The sequence below is a fragment of the Folsomia candida genome, unplaced genomic scaffold (genome assembly GCF_002217175.1).
Source record: "Folsomia candida strain VU population unplaced genomic scaffold, ASM221717v1 Fcan01_Sc004, whole genome shotgun sequence".
Lineage (NCBI taxonomy): Eukaryota > Metazoa > Arthropoda > Collembola > Entomobryomorpha > Isotomidae > Folsomia > Folsomia candida.
In genome coordinates, this window is record NW_019091196.1 from 12,089,627 (window position 1) to 12,105,732 (window position 16,106).

A 16,106-nucleotide genomic window follows, 5' to 3' on the forward strand; every position below is an offset into this window, starting at 1 on the left:
TTCCATATCCATGATTATGTATGTCCCATGTGCATATGTACATGGTCGTAGGTGGGGAGAAAGTAAATACGAAAGTAAATATGTGGACAATGTACTTATTAATATTATTGTTTGCTGCTATATACCAACCAAAATAAGGAGACCTGGTCATGTTCATTTGTTTTGTTTTTTACCAACGTGAGCGAACTGGTTTACCTATCCGATACTTTCTTTATAACTCTAAATCTTCAACTCCTTTATGCTTTGAGCTGCCAGAAACAGAGTTGAGAAACGATGTTTACTTTGAATTTCTCAATTTGATGTTAAGTACCCTGTTGAACATCCATCAGAGATAAGAATAAGAATGTGTGTGGGTTTGTGAGTTGGTGGGTTCGAAGGTAGAAAAAGTATAGTTAAATAAGCTAGTAGAATAGTACAACACTTTACTTCTCGTCCAAGCGTTCATTGTTGATACTGCTTGGTTCGTTCGTATTCATGGATAAATGCGTGCAATAAATTTTTCCAGACACGTAAATTCGTACAGAAAGAAGAATGTGAATGACAGGTTGGATATTGGTTGATACATATTTTGTTATTACAAGTTTGCATTTAAGATGTTTTGAAAGAAAATTGCTCAATATTATATTATTAGATTAGTATCGTTCCTTCCCTCGTTCCTTCGTTCGTTGGTGGATGAATGTATTATTTATGTAGATATTCGATTCGAAAGAAGGGGCGTTTTTAAAGCGAATTCGTTCCAGTGAGATTGCTCAGTCGAAGGGTTTCTAAATAATTTAAGACATTTGCAAAAATTATTGCTAATGCCTTTTCCTGAGTGCTCACTTTTGTCTCTTGATGTTCACCCAATAACGGTAATATTAATGGTGAAATGCTTATGGGTTTCGTCATTTATGCGCGGACATGGATCTGTCCAATTTTCATGTATCTATCCATCCATCTTGTGTACATACATGTAACACTTGGAAGACGAACTTTTTGCCCTCTCGACATAGTTGCACATACTTGACCGAGCACTATTTGAACAAAAAATCAAATATGTTCCACCTATCAGTCTGTATGTACTACGGAGTAGAATGTGTGCTTGTATATCTCTCAAATTTTGTTGCATTGTTGGGCTTTATCCTTGCTGACGAGATCTTTCTCTTTTTTCTGCTTCCTTTCTTTTCCTGACTGCCTGTCTGGCTGGCATGTACTGTGTAATACCTCCAAATGTTTACCTTCACCTCGAACTGAATCAACAGTTGAGTTGACCATCGGTTCGTTATCTGCGGGGTATCCATTCCCCTCTTGATGTTGAGATTTGATTTTGATTTTGACTCCTGATTCCTTTTATTTCTCTTTATTTCTCTTTTTCTCTCTGTGATTTTGATGCTGACTGAAATTCACTCTTGTCTATTTTTTCAGTGAATAACCTGGAGCAGTTTATAGACATGACAGACCAGAAAAATGAATTCGGAGAGGTATTTACCCTTATGGAACTAGTCCGGAAGTTCTACAAACCTCGGCAACTGTCATGATAGGATCCAACGCCAGAGCAGAAAGAGTAGAAAAAAACCTCGCACTCATTCTTGACAGAATTTTCCATCAAAACTAGATAACGCCAAAAGAAAATCATGGAAAGAAAGAAGGAAAGAATAATTCGATACGGCGGCGGAGAAAGGAGAAACAAGAACCTGCATACTCGTCATATGAAATATGTACATGTACCACAATATTATTACTATTACGACAATGTAGATGTGTAAGTATGTAGTAGATAGTTTGATATTATTGAGATTCTGAATTTAAATTTTGTAAGGAGAAAACGCAGTGCAAGGAAGCGTTACTTTTTCTTCTACGCTACGTTACTATTGCACTTTTTGTTATGATTCTCACGTTCACTTATTTTGTTTCTGCTTTCACTCCGACAGATACAGTGGAGGAATTCAAAATCATTTTGAAATCAAATCCGAACCAAAATTCAGATTTTTCAGCCAAATCAAACTGACATGAGGAAAATGAAATTTTTCTTATTCTAAGTACATACTTTCACTCACTGCCTATTTTTATCAAGATTGTATATGTAATTTGAATGGATTGATGGAATTACTAAAAAATATAGTAAGGTTTATAAAGCGACGTAGGATATAAAAAAAGAGAAAGTTCTTCGTGTCCCAAATCTGAACTTTCTAAATATTGAAGAATTATTGTGTTATGTGATGATAAACTGTTGAGCAGAATGGATTTAGAATAATTATACCATAGAAAAACTTCTCGGTAGCTTGACACATTTCTAAAGTCAGGATTTGTTCATAAAAATATTTCAAAAAGCCAAATTCTCACCGTTTACTGAAACAATAACAACTTGTATAACAATAACGATTCATTCATGATTATACTCTATCTCTCACTCGTATTGCTGTTATTATTATTATTATTACGCATATTATGTATGTACAACAACAAATTACATGTAACTCTAAGACTTTTTAAGTGACTTGAACTCTGAAACAATTCGAACTTGGGATTATAACAAATAAGAAAATGAAACAAAAATACTTTGTTAACAAATGTCATGAAATATTATTGTCGTAATCTTCACTAGTTTTACATACATAAAGTTTGTTACAGTCCGAATTCGTAACATGCAGTCAGTCATTGTTTAATTTATTTTGTGATTTTATATGTATTTGATATATTTTTTGCTCAGTTGGTTTGGTACAAGACATTTGTGTGTTGAGATTCATAATTTTGTTGAGGTTATGATTTTCTGTTTGGTGAATATTAAGTGCGTACTATATTTTCTATCTAACTCGTGCACGTTTTCGAACTTACTTCATAACTGCTGTGCCATGGGGCTGTTGTAAGTATCCAGTGAATGGGAACTGTTATTTGTCAAAATTCATTCATGTGCTTTTAAAAATGTCCTCATATTAAAAATCGGATCAAATTAGATTAGCTACTTTTACAACAATTAATTGGTATAATGTACTTGCAACGTTTCTTACTCTCTCATGCTTGCTACTGTATAATCTTAAAAAAACTGAATGTGTTTTGTTACTCAATTAATGTTGTCGGCCTCTCGTCCTCTTTGCCTACTAAATCGTGTAATTTTCCTCTTACTACAATCTGAAAATGTACTTGAAACCTAAGCTACAAAAGTTTCTATTGCTTTCTTGCTGTCTTGTCTCGATCGTGCGTATCTAACAATAATTTTGTAGTTAATTATTAACACTTGTGGTATTTAAGACTAATTAAATAAGTAATATTACAAACTATTTGATAAACATTTAACATTTACATACATATTCTAGATTAAAAAGTGAGCAAGAGTTCGATCGGCCTCTCTTACTTTACATCAAACACGATGATGAATTCATTAACTAAAATTGAATGAAAAGTGTTTGTCCGTAAGAAAAGGTGTAGAACGATGTGAGAATGTGTAACCGTTGTCTGTCGTAAGCAAAAAAAAATACATAAAATATCTAGCAAAAATTTATAACAATACGATCTAGATTCGTAATTATCTATGAGATTTGTGCGATGTAATCATGATGGTGCTGTTAACCAATTTTTTCACTTGTTTACAATTAGTTTTGTGATAGTCGTAAAATATCGTGTGTACTTATCTGATAAGAATCAAGGAGTGGATCATTCTAGAAAAAGTGCAGATATTCAAGAAATCAACGAATGCATTAAAAAAAGGTAACCACGCCGTAAGAGCTACACTTGTACTTGCCTTTATTTTCGAAATATTTTCTCGATATTTGTCCCATAATTATTAACAAACAATTTACAAAAAATATCTCCTCATCACATAAAAAATATGTAAATCTCAGCGCTCCACCAAGTGGCTCAATTATGTATTGTGGATGAACAAACAAAGAAGATCGCAACGTGCATTTTGCCTTTTTCTTACAATATGAACTTAATGATTAATAATCGTAATATTTAGTCAGCGATGGTTTCAGATTGATGGCGTGATGATGAATATCGAGAGATAAGTTTCGAATTATGTGTAGAGAAGAAGAGATTTAAATATTTTGTACTGTCAAAATAAGTAATTATTACATTTACATACATCAATCAGCGCTATTTTCATCTGAAAATGGAAAAGACATGAAAAATTTTATATTGCAATCTCATCATCATAATTTAAGTTGTTTCATTTTTATTTCTATTGGACCAATAATTTATTAATCTTGAAAACAAATCCAAGTATTTTGGTATGTTACTCTTGGTGTGAGTATGTGTTTTATGCCAATTTATAACTTAAAAAATATGTCTGTAACTGTAAGAATTTTAGGTTACAACGTCATTGTGATTTAAATTATTTACTTGTCATTATTACAATTACATAACTTTATCATGATACCATTTACATATAGTTTACTGAAATGATATAAAATATCTACTTGGTTTTATTACACAAACAAACAGATTTGCATAATAAATGTATAAAACTTTAGACTAAACGTTACCACGTTGTTAATTAATATAAAACATAAAGTAATGTTTCACCGTTAAATATAAGGAAGAAATGGTCGATGTTGAACATTGTCGGATGTTAATGTGTATGTGGTCGTTCGTGATCGTATATTATACTTTCTGTAGAAGGATGAAAATGGTGAATGCATAATAAAAAGGATACTAATGAGAGTATTGATAATGTCAATCGGGGTTATCTTCTGCTCCACCATGGAAACATTTATTCGGACTGGCTGCATTTAAAACGTGATTTCATAATTTCACGGACATTTCTGAACCCGTCCAAAATTTTGAAATGAAAGCTCACACAATTGGGAAGTTCGGCAACTGCACAAGCTCTTTTCAATGAGTAGAACTGCAGAAGTGTTGAAACCGCATATCTAAATCTGCTGACAGGATAAAGGATGTCCGACCAGGATGAGCAGAACAAGAAACCGACTAAAGATGAGAAGGATGACACCTGTCAACCGCAAAAACAAGGTCATGAAAATGATGAAATTCCAGGTTCGAGTTCCGCTCAATCCACAACTTCCGCGTTTGAAAGCGTGTCACAAATGAAGCCACAACAGGGTCAGATAGCACAGGGCCAAAATTTGTAAGTTCATGACTAACATTGGATGAGTGGGTATTGGTGAAATCATATTCATTTAAATGTAAAGACCCCCACGGAAGTTTGCACCCTTAATTCATCACCGATGTCCAATTCGAGCTTATCATTCCGCCGAAGAAACTATGATTCAGCCAGAAATGCAAAATAATAATAATAATCTCCAGCAACAACAAACACATCAAGAATCTGAGGTTGGGGGTAAAAACCTTCCAAGACAAAAGTCATTCTCGACAGATGCAATTCGCCCAGAATCCTCCCCAACGGAGTCGACCAACAGTAGCAACTTGAAAAACTACATCTTTCAGGGTAGGCTTTTTAGAAAGATTAAAGTGACTCCGAGCAACACGAGCACTTGCGACGCGACAAAAACAGTCGTCGTCCAGGACGTTCTTCTTACCCAGTCTCCCGCACTGTGTGCGTCAGGACAAGGCAATATCCTCATGGGACGAAGGCTCTGCTCGACTGGGGGGTGCAAAATGGGAGAGACTTGCATCAACGTGATCAATGTCAGTGGAAGTACAGACTCGTTGGAAAATATTTGCAGAAGTGGGTTTGTTATTTCAATATTGTGCTGACAGGCAGTGGCCGCGGAAGCAATTTTATATAACATTTTTAAGCGTGGGGACAGAGGGACAATGTCCCCACGTTTTTCGATGTCCCCATCATCCGCCCATGTTATATAAACCCCTCCCTTCCCTATCCTAAAATGTGAATGTCCCCAGATGTCCCCACAGCTTCCGCGGCCACTGCTGACAATAAGAAGACCGTAATCTTTCAAACAGGATTTATTATTACTCTTTGCAGTTTGCCATGATTCTCCCAGCTCGGAAAAGTTGATAAAGCCGTGTCTCTGTAAAGGTGATGATTACAATTTCTTATTCAAAGTTAAAATCCACAAAGAAAATTAAAAGTTTCAACTTTCTCAGGATCAATGGGTAATGTCCATCGAACTTGTTTGGAAAGATGGTTGGGTGAGTCGGGGAAAGGTTCGTGTGAAATTTGTGGTCAGGAATTTAACACTGTTCGGGTTCCAAAAGTAAGTGCATAAAGGAATATTAAATACTATCATGAACAGTAATCTGACATTATTTTTCATTATGAACAGTACAGAGGACTTCGAAGTTTTATTGCTTGGGTTCGACATCCCATGAATCCGACTGACAGCCGGTATGTCAACATTTATGTTGTGACCATTAATAAATCCTACTTTGGTCGATAACGCCCATTTTCCAATTTTATAGCAATTTCTTTTTTGACTTGGCTTGCTTCTTTATTTTGACACCCCTCGCCCTGCTTTCCGGTTGGCTTTGTATCGTTGGTGCAGAAACTTATGCAAATGATCAGCAACGTGTATGCTTCCAAATTACTGCTTAGATCTTTTTACACGTTATTCCATGAGATTAAATTGCTTAGAAACTTCACGAAAGTCATCTGCAAGGGCATGAGACGCTGTCCATGCGGGGAAGAAGGGACGTGTCCAACTCAACGTGGACTTCGATCGGCTTGCTTTCCCTGACCGGAACTTTAGTCGCGGCCTATATGGTACATAATTTTCACATCTTACCAACTTATCTTTTATGTTAACAGATAAATGCACACCACAGATTTGGATTTTCGTCGCATTTCGCTACCACATCCAAGTATGGCGTGAATGGCAGCAGAGGAACTACATCGTGACCATTGTACCCTTGGCCAACGGAGAGTTCTGCTTTCCCCCAGCTCCCCCAGAGGAACGCGTGAGCAGAAGTCGAACCCAACATCCTGACGGCGAAAGACACCCCAGACAAAATCGAGATTCGAATGAAAACCTGAACGAAGACGATGCTTCTCCGACGACCAGATTCATTCAGCAACTGTTCATCCCCTCCCTGGCAAATTGGGAAGCTGCCAACAATGTAAATTCACCAGATAATAGCAACGCCCGAGACAATAATAAAAACAGTACCCATGCCACGGGAGAAGCTTTACATAATGAGAACGGAGCCACTAATTGTTCTCGGAAAGAATCAGATAACCAAATATTACACGATTTTGACGACCAAGAGCCAACTTCTGTGCAAGTTGTGCCCTCAAAAAATGAATCTGGGATGTGTTAAGGCGGGTCATTATTAACTAGAATCAAAATTTGGAACGTAAATAATTATTATAAAAGTTTTCCACACTTTGTACAACATTCGAAACATTTTTTAGCATTGAATTAAAGCCATAAATTGCAATTATCATTAGTATTTACAAACTATGAATAAAGCCTTGGTTTTCCAATTCGGTTATATAACTCGATCCATCTGTCAATTGACTCTGTAAATCCGTGAACACAGTTCCGCTAATGGATCAAAATAAAATCAAAGCATTTAACACAAGGAAACCGTTGCCTTTCAAACGTCGTGGTGCATCAGACAAGGAAATTATTTGACAAAGAGCTGTTCCATTTTATTAGCCGGAATTATATTTCGCCTACGGGTAGACAATCAAGAAAATAGAAACAAGTCATAAGAAAGACTTACATAAGCTTCATCATCCCGAAGACTTATGTATAATGCCATGTGTGTAGGTATGTATTGCGCTACAGCTATGTTTTTCATTTACATGATACACGACCAGATTCGGGGAATAGGACTGAATAGGAAGTGAACGAATACAAGAAATAGAGTGGGAAGAATAGCCACCAAAGCAAATACTTATGCAAGTATCCAACCTGCCACAAAATTCCAACTCCCCATATTTCGTATTTCTATGCAGTTGTAACATCATTCCATTTTATATCAGTTTCAAAAAAAAGATTAATAAAGTATAGTTAAAGTGTTAAATTAAAGTAAATATTTTGCTGTGATATTTAGCTTTTGGATTTAAAGTTGGGTGAAATATTTGATATTTCTCTTAAAGGAGATTTTGTAAAAGGTCAATACTATTTGTGCTACTGCCAACGTGGAATTATTCAGTTTGTTAAGGAAATAGTGAATAGGGTGAGTTTGACGCCGATTTTGACTTATTTAGAAGCTCGAGTTCTTGTTAACAAGTTTTTTAAGTTATTTAACATTTTTTTTTAAGATTCGTTAAGTACGAGATTAAGATTAGATTGTAGTTTAAATTACGAGATTTTTTTTAGAAATGCGATTTATATATTTGTTAAACATTGGTTGTTTGTTATAATTAAGATGTGTGTACGCATTTCTAACTTGATTAAAACATTGACTAAATAGTATGCTTTCTGATCTAACAGTACTTATATTTTAGAGCAGCCTAACAAATTTCGTCCTCTCATATCATCATATCATCGGAGCCAAGACTTATCCAAAAAATGGTCGACTTATCAGGAAATTCTGCCGGTGGGCCCATCGAGCATGGATTTAGCAATTATGTGTTCATCGTATCCGGTATACTGGTGGTCACAGTTGTAGGTTAGTTAAAAAATCGTATTAATTCAATTAATTCATTGACAATGAATGTGCATGCTTTGTGCTACTTAAGTTATAAAATGAGGTTTAAAAATCGTATTAAGCTGTAAAAATTAAAATACACCAATCCAGTCACACTGATAAATTACTGGGTCGCTCGCTCGGATTGACAAATGTGAAAGCTTATCAATTTATTTTTTCTCACTTATCTGGTTGTGTCAACTTTAGTCTCATGCATTCATATACTTTTGCTGTTTTAAGCGCAACTTATCACGGGGAAGTTTCCATTCTATAGTAATGCATGCATGTGTAAGTCAGTAAATTAACGAGTTAAATGTACAAATTGAGTGATGTGATGAGTCCACATTGCTGAATTTTGTACGGGGATTGATGAGAAGCTGATAGTAATTAGTTAACGGTGGTTACATGCTGATCCTGCATTTATTTATTTATTTGTGTATTATGTGTGTATGTGTACATACACACATGATACGATATAGCCAAAAAGCTCCAACGTGGACCAACCACTTGATGACTTTATTGCCGGCAATGCAATGTAATGCAATGCGGTATTAACAGCATTAGCAGAAAAAGCTGTTCAGACGGGTTTCATCTCTCTAAAAAGCCAATATTATTATTGTGAAACCCATACTTTTGTCAGAAACATCAGATATTTCAAAAATATAGAAAGCTAGTAAATATCTACGCCATGGAAGATATTGACATTGAGGAATTGGCCAAGATGGCAAAAGAAACGGGAGGCGACTCTGCAGAAGAGTTGAGCCCGGAACAATTAGCGGCTGCTCAGGAGAAAATGAGGCTGTTGATGAACAATTATAGAAATGCACAGCAAGGAATTTCCATTCATTTTTCGGTCTATTTGGTGGCATTCGTTGTTATTTTTGGAACTGTTGGTAATATTTGCTAATCCAGTCGTATTTACCTTTCACCTTTTGCAGATTTTTTTGTTGATTTGACGGAAATTGATTTTGGGACAAATATAAACTAACCCGGATTTTTTTTGTCTATTTCAGGATTCTTTGCATACAAGTTGGTCCAAAGCTTGAAGAATAAGGAGAGGAAACGTGAAGAAAAACGGAAATTGAAAGAGCTCAAGAAAAAGAAGTGAATAATGTGACATTCATCAATTCCACTACCTGATCATCAAAATGCTTCCTCCTCCCACACGAAGAAAACATCACGATAAATTCAATTATATACATACAAATTTGGCCGTTGCAAATAGTAGGTTATTTATTTTTATTTTTGATTGATTTAAGAGAAAAGTTATGTACATACCAAAAAAAACAAACATACCAAAAATGAAATTATTATATTCCAAAAATAACATTATATTTAGGTATGTGTGAAATTGAAAGCCAAAAATTATTATGTAAAAGTGAAAGTATCTTTCATACAAATGTTGTCGTGAGGGAATGTAAAGTGAAAGTTCAAGTTTTTGAATTTCTGTAATAAAACTTATAAAACTCGAGACAGAATTTTAAAATATGTGTATCTATTTATTATTGTTAGTTTATTGTCAGAATAATTTAGTAATTAGGTACGATTGTATTTGTGTAATTAGAAGGAGCATCCCATATTCGAGATTTCTTCGTCTTCTTTGTAGCAGGGCAATGATGTTATTTGTTCTTCATGAACCTCGATAGGATTTAAAGAAACGTCGGAAACGTCTTGTCTCCCGTACTCATCCACGCAAAACCACATGGACCCAATATGCTGGAGAGTTCGAAAATTTCCATTTTTGCAACATTGTGGTTTTCCCGTAGCACTTTCACGCAAAAGGTGCCTTGCCCTGGCACAATCTGTAGGGAAATAAGTTAGAATAAGTAAATTATGGAGGACAATGGAGGACAGATTTTGACCAACTAGTGTCAATCAGTCACAAATTTAATTTATACAAAATTTGCAGAAAGCACGATCTCCCATTGCTCAAGTTTGGCAGAGATATTTGCATCCAAAGAGTAGAAAGAAAACGCTCAGTAAAGTTGACAAAACGTACACTTTCCAAATTTATTGTGCGTTTTCTTCTCTTCGGATGCAAATATCGTCGGCAAACCTGAACATTGACAGATCGTGTCTTTTGCAAATTTCATGTTAATTAAATTTGCTAATGATTGACACTAACTTGCTCAAAATCGGAGAGCATACGCTGGGAGACCCCCATCGTAAGTATAATTTAAGAAAGTTAATTAGGATTTAAATTAATTTAAGATCTCCTTCTTACGACAATTCATAGCATCGGCTGCACCAGAAATTTTTTCAACTATGAAATCTTCGAGAACATCTCCAGTCTGCGAATCAGCACAAAACTGCTTGTCCCAATCGGTTTGAATGGGGGCATAATTTCCGTCCGGGTCACAGTTGGGCATGTCGCTGATAATCATGACAGTGTTGTTAATTGCGGCTTCCGCAATTTCAATTTCCGCCTCTGCCCTTGCCAGCTCGCATGGACGCATGTAATACAACGGCGTAACAGGGTCGTACACATGCAATGACGAGTTATCTTTAGCAAAAAATAGGATATTTTAGTAAAATTTTCCATGTTTTTTTTCAGTAGATAATCACAACAACTTACAACACTTTAGCCTCGTCATATTCTGAGGATGATGCGTTATGCTGGGATAACTTCTGCAGTAACAGGTCCTCACGACACACTGCAGCTCGTCATAATCTCCATTCGGCAAACAATGTGGCATCCTTCCTGAAAATCCGTAACTCTGAAGTCTCGCTACATCTCTGGCACATGCTAAATTAATTCAAAATGATAAATATTGTTGGGTAATAATATATGTAATAATTGCGCTAAATGGATTGCAAATATACCACAGTCTTGCTTCTCGTGGGGGAGAGCTTGCCCAAATATCCGTTCTCCCTCGGAATTACTGCAGTAACATCTACATTGATGAGCAAGAGAGAAATTATGGAGTTAAAAAATAGTGCAATTTTAACAATATAGAAGTTTTCGATATTTTTGCAATTATCTCATTACAGTGATCCAGGAATGCATTGGACTGGAGCGTATTTTCCCCCAGCGTCACATTCCGGTAGAAACTGGACCATTCCAAGAGTCCCAGCTTTATCCGCGTCCATGTACTGTTTACGTTTCGTCATACAAAAGTCGGGGTCCACGGTTGGCTTATCTCTTGGACCTACGGTGACTGAGAAGGCGAGAAAGCAGGAAATGTTTAATAGTTAATCTTTAACAAAAATGAAAGTTTATATTGAAAAATGTCTGATAGGATTCGTACTCAGTTGGCAGGTCGCAGGGTCCTCCGGCTTCGCAGCTTCTTCACATGTCAAGTAAGGACCACACATCTCAATCGGTTTCTGCTGACTGTTTAGCGAACAGGTATCATTTTCTTTCAAATAATCAAAGCAGTAGTCGCAACAATTGCAGATTGAAGGGTCTAGAAATGTTCTGAATCCGGTGGTGTTGCAAGTTCTCTTTTCGGGACAGGGTCTCGCTCTTAATTCTTCTTCGCAAATTGCATCCGAACAGTAAAACAGACCTGTCGTGTCTTGGGAGGTGGTAAACGGTGTGGAGAAAGTTAGGAGGACGAGGGAAATGGAGAAAATTGTGTAGGACACGAAAATTATTGAGATTACGGAAGACAAAATAATTTTCGATTTTCCACCCATTCTGAAGATTCTTATTTGTGTTTTGAATTCTAGAAAAACGATTGTGCGCACTTTGTTTGTAGTGAAATTGATTATTAATTAATTGGCAATGACGCGGTTCTCCTATAGTGAGCCACACATCATAATCACATAAATGTTGCATGACATCAGAGCTTATAAGCTTATCTGGAATCGATAAGATATCGATATTCGGAATGGAATGAAGGATTTGCGCAAATTGGGGTTTGAACCTGAGGCTAATAAGTAAGTGTGCTACCGCTACGCTGTCAGGCTAAAATTTTAAATGAAATATTAGCACGATAGGAGATAATGCGAAATGTGAATCAGAACAATAAAGGGGTTCTTTGCAATTATTTGTGCATATTTATGTGCAAAGTTAGAAAGCAAGTAAATTCAGTGCATTACTGTGCAGGGTTTGTTAAGATGTCAATGGGTATGTTATTTATTGCGAAGATCGTATCAATAACCTGATCCCGATCATTAATTGTCTGCGAAGGTCAACAATGCAAACATAGAGTGAGTGTCAATGGAAAAATACTCCTGCTCGTTATGAGCAAGTTGGTTTATGTTAATTCGAAATAATAATAACGACTTTTACAGTGTTGCAGTGGATGCGTCATGCATGTTCATAAAAAAGTATTTCTATAAAGTAGGATAACTTATGATTATTAAATATTTGGAGTGTTATGAGATTATAATTTTTATTCCTCTGGAGTCCAATCTTTCCCATCCTCCCCTGGAAATCCATCGTTTCCAGGAAATCCTATAATGAAAATTATATAATCTAATATTTGTCATCTTTTACAATATTTATGAGACAATAAACTGCAATACCTGACAATCCGGCAGATCCTTGCTCACCAGCATCACCTAAAATTCAGAATAAGTATTCTCACTTTGCTTGTTTATTTTGCATGTAAATTATTTGTGTACCACATTCTCCGTTTAAACCAGCGTCCCCACTTGGTCCAATTGCACCATCGGCACCTATTTACCAAAATTACATGACATAATCATATTACGAATCCAGGTAATTTTAAGAAACCTACAATGCAACTTTGCAAAGTCCTTGGGAGGTCTATTTTCGGTAATGTTTATAAACAATAAGTAGAAACAAATATAAAAATATTTCATGCCCTACTTTCATCCATGTTGAATAATACCCGTGTTATTAATATGTACAAAACCTCAACTCGGTGGAATAAATACGTAAGTTTAGAGACAGACCGACAGACACGTACATAAGCCCTGATTCAGACAAGACTGCAACTGCATCAACTTCTTACCATCTCTGCCAGGAGTACCAGCTTTGCCTAATAAAAAATATATGAATTTATGTAATCAAATCAATAAGCTCATAACATAAAATATTCAGTTAAGTATTAACCAGGGAATCCTACAAGGCCAGGTAATCCCGCAAGACCTTTGACTCCACGCTTTCCCTTTTTACCACGTGGGCCTAAAAAGTAAAATATTTAGCTCCATAATTAAAAAGCTCTACATACTTTAATACACACACCTGGAGGACATATCGATATTGATGAAGGGCTAAACATAAGCCTGAAACACTCATCTGGAAATTCTCGCAAGAAAACTTTCCGTTCCTCCAATGTTCCTGAAGCATTTTTGTACGTGGCTGTTCCCAGAGTCAACGTTTGAAGCTCTTTATAGCCACCAATATCTTGAATGAAGAGGGATTTAACCTTCTTGCTTGAAGAAGAGGGGTCCAAATCACCTCTGCAACCGATTCGGATATCTTCCGGTGTTTTCTTTACGTATTCAAAGTTGGCTAAATAGAGTCAAAATGTACAATGAAATGAAGACTTGATAACTATGTAAATATGGAAGAGACAAATTATTTACTGAGCATTACAAATTGTAAGGTCAGCTTCGTTCAGACTTTTAAGAAGTGGATTATCCAAAATTCCTAGCGTTGCACAGCTCACGACAAAATTATGATTAAAATTTAAAAGAATTAGAAAAGTGAAAGTACTAAAAAATATTAGTTGTCCAAATTTCGGAAAAATCATGACGAAATTATTAAAAGTTATAAATATATTACTGCATCGCCACTGAACTTGAAAGGTATAAAGGGTAATGCATAATAATAATAAGGGTGCATATTTAAGTAACTGTATAACAGGCAAGGGACTCCAAGTCCCGTTAGTACCTTACTTGACGGAATTTCTACTCTAGTCACGACGGCATCCATCCGCCCATCCATACATAACACACATCGTTAAAACACTTACCCTGTACCCTTTTAAATACATGTGTTACATGCGAATGTCGTCATCATTATCAATGCCAATAATAACACTGCAGCAGTTTTCGAGGGCAACGGACCTGCATGCATGCTGGAAAAAGGCCAAAATCAACGGTGGAATTCAATTTCATCACGTCATATCAAGGAGGAAGAAAGAGAGGAATTTAGTGGTTTTAGGGAAGAAGATCGGGAACAAGACATCGGAATTCGGTTGTGTAATAAGAGGAATGATCATGCAATATCCTTCCTGCAAGCCAACTTCCTCCACTTCTTCCATTCCCAGTGCTCTTTCCGGTCCATTACCTCTTATTATACTTTTTCAATGCGGTTCTTCCCTATGGTCTACAAATCCAATCTGCTCTGACTTTTCGTAAATAATATGTACCCCATTCCTCGTCTGCTACCTTTTTTCTGCACACAATATGAAACAACCCGTGATGTGGAGTACAAATACGTATGCATGCATGATCATCAAATTGTGCAAGACTTGAGTATTATCGATTACGAAAAGTGCATTCATGGTGAAAGTAGGGAGCGCTTTGCAATTTTCTGCAACATGGACATTAAACGAAGGTTGGAGTGAGAGAGAGATAAACTGTGCAGTTTTTTGCAAGCTAATAATCGTCTCCTCCTCACCACGCTAATAGTTTGCGTACCGCAAGTACAGATACTCCTCAATGCCAAACCGTCCTGTGCAAGGTTACTTATTACTCTGATCTGATGGATACATGCAAAAACTGAGAAGCTGTACGTACATATTAGCACGTTGTTGGTGGCCAAGAAGTGTCGATGACTTTCATCCCACGTTGACATTTCCTCCCCGACGACGACGAGAAGGAACGAACGATGATGCACAAAGACGATAATAATGCTTGTATGATGTCCAAATCCAAATTATGACTTTATACACTTGGATCATCAGAGTGCTTTAGTGTGTTCGTTTTATATTCATATTGTGCAAGAAGCCGGGGTCTAGAAAAATGTACTCGTTTTGTTACTTGCTGATGCATACATATTTCTGCTGCCAAACCGATTTTTATTATTGTCTTCTCCTCGTCGTCCATTGTCCTAATTGAAACTTCGTGTACGGCTAATAACGAGCGTGCATGAGTAATAATATCGAGCAGGACGGTTAACATAGGAAGAAGAAAAAGGAGCTTGACAAGAAACAAAACCTTAACCCTAGCCAATAAAGTTATTAAAGACCGAGGTTGCTGCATTCTGCATTGCATTACGTCATACCACGTGTGTGTCTATATGACACTGACACCATAAAACGAGACGGTGAAGTTGGTTCGGTTTTTGTTGGCGTCGTTTCTTCTTCCCAGCTCATCTCACTCATTTTGGTTATGATGGTGGTGTAGGGGATGCAATAAAATCATTTTCTTTATGCTATGTGCAATATGCTAAAATCCTAGCAAACGGTAAGTAAGAGAGAAATGAAACACCTTGAGCAAATGTTGGCTGGTTGGTGGTGGTGCAAGAGATTTGAATTGGATAATATAAGTTCACTGGCAGTTACATATGAAGATATTTGTGCAATGTGTACTTGCACATATTTTAAACAGCCAGCAAGAAATACCACACCGAATAATAAATGCGAATATGAAATGAAGCCGTAGTACTGGCACCACCACGGAACGTTAAAACTTATTCAAAGTAGCAAAATTGCCAATACATAACTGCACCCGTGGAACAACAACACCTT

The 16,106-nt window shown here is 36.4% G+C and overlaps 4 protein-coding genes across 7 annotated transcripts in view; 2 read left to right on the plus strand and 2 right to left on the minus strand.

Annotated features, from left to right (window-relative positions):
* The window catches only part of LOC110848064 (protein N-terminal glutamine amidohydrolase), a 39,324-nt gene extending 34,683 nt beyond the window's left edge, over positions 1 to 4,641 (plus strand). For all 4 annotated transcript variants that reach the window (XM_035851509.1, XM_035851510.1, XM_035851508.1 and 1 more), the window contains one exon: positions 1,405 to 4,641. In XM_035851509.1, coding sequence (XP_035707402.1) covers positions 1,405 to 1,517 — 113 coding nt within the window. In that variant the 3' untranslated portion in view covers positions 1,518 to 4,641. The remainder of the gene's footprint in view (positions 1 to 1,404) is intronic.
* A 116-nt stretch (positions 4,642 to 4,757) lies between these two features.
* Positions 4,758 to 8,370, plus strand: LOC110848625. Its single transcript, XM_035851413.1, has 9 exons — positions 4,758 to 5,062; positions 5,127 to 5,623; positions 5,882 to 5,935; positions 6,004 to 6,113; positions 6,183 to 6,274; positions 6,319 to 6,427; positions 6,491 to 6,619; positions 6,682 to 8,040; positions 8,312 to 8,370. The coding sequence occupies exons 1-8, from the start codon at positions 4,872 to 4,874 to the stop codon at positions 7,171 to 7,173; spliced, it is 1,674 nt and encodes a 557-aa protein (XP_035707306.1). The 5' UTR covers positions 4,758 to 4,871; the 3' UTR covers positions 7,174 to 8,040; positions 8,312 to 8,370.
* A 1,601-nt stretch (positions 8,371 to 9,971) lies between these two features.
* LOC110848624 lies at positions 9,972 to 12,644 on the minus strand. The gene is made up of 6 exons (XM_022095880.2): positions 11,742 to 12,644; positions 11,483 to 11,651; positions 11,317 to 11,387; positions 11,069 to 11,239; positions 10,718 to 10,996; positions 9,972 to 10,295 (listed from the first exon to the last, which is right to left on the minus strand). The coding sequence occupies exons 1-6, from the start codon at positions 12,130 to 12,132 to the stop codon at positions 10,054 to 10,056; spliced, it is 1,323 nt and encodes a 440-aa protein (XP_021951572.1). The 5' UTR covers positions 12,133 to 12,644; the 3' UTR covers positions 9,972 to 10,053.
* An 88-nt stretch (positions 12,645 to 12,732) lies between these two features.
* LOC118435447 (collagen alpha-1(V) chain-like) lies at positions 12,733 to 14,239 on the minus strand. Its single transcript, XM_035851513.1, has 7 exons — positions 14,006 to 14,239; positions 13,652 to 13,921; positions 13,520 to 13,591; positions 13,419 to 13,445; positions 13,066 to 13,119; positions 12,967 to 13,002; positions 12,733 to 12,895 (listed from the first exon to the last, which is right to left on the minus strand). Exons 1-7 carry the CDS (start codon positions 14,160 to 14,162, stop codon positions 12,834 to 12,836), a joined length of 678 nt encoding a protein of 225 aa, XP_035707406.1. The 5' UTR covers positions 14,163 to 14,239; the 3' UTR covers positions 12,733 to 12,833.
* Positions 14,240 to 16,106: the final 1,867 nt, after the last annotated feature.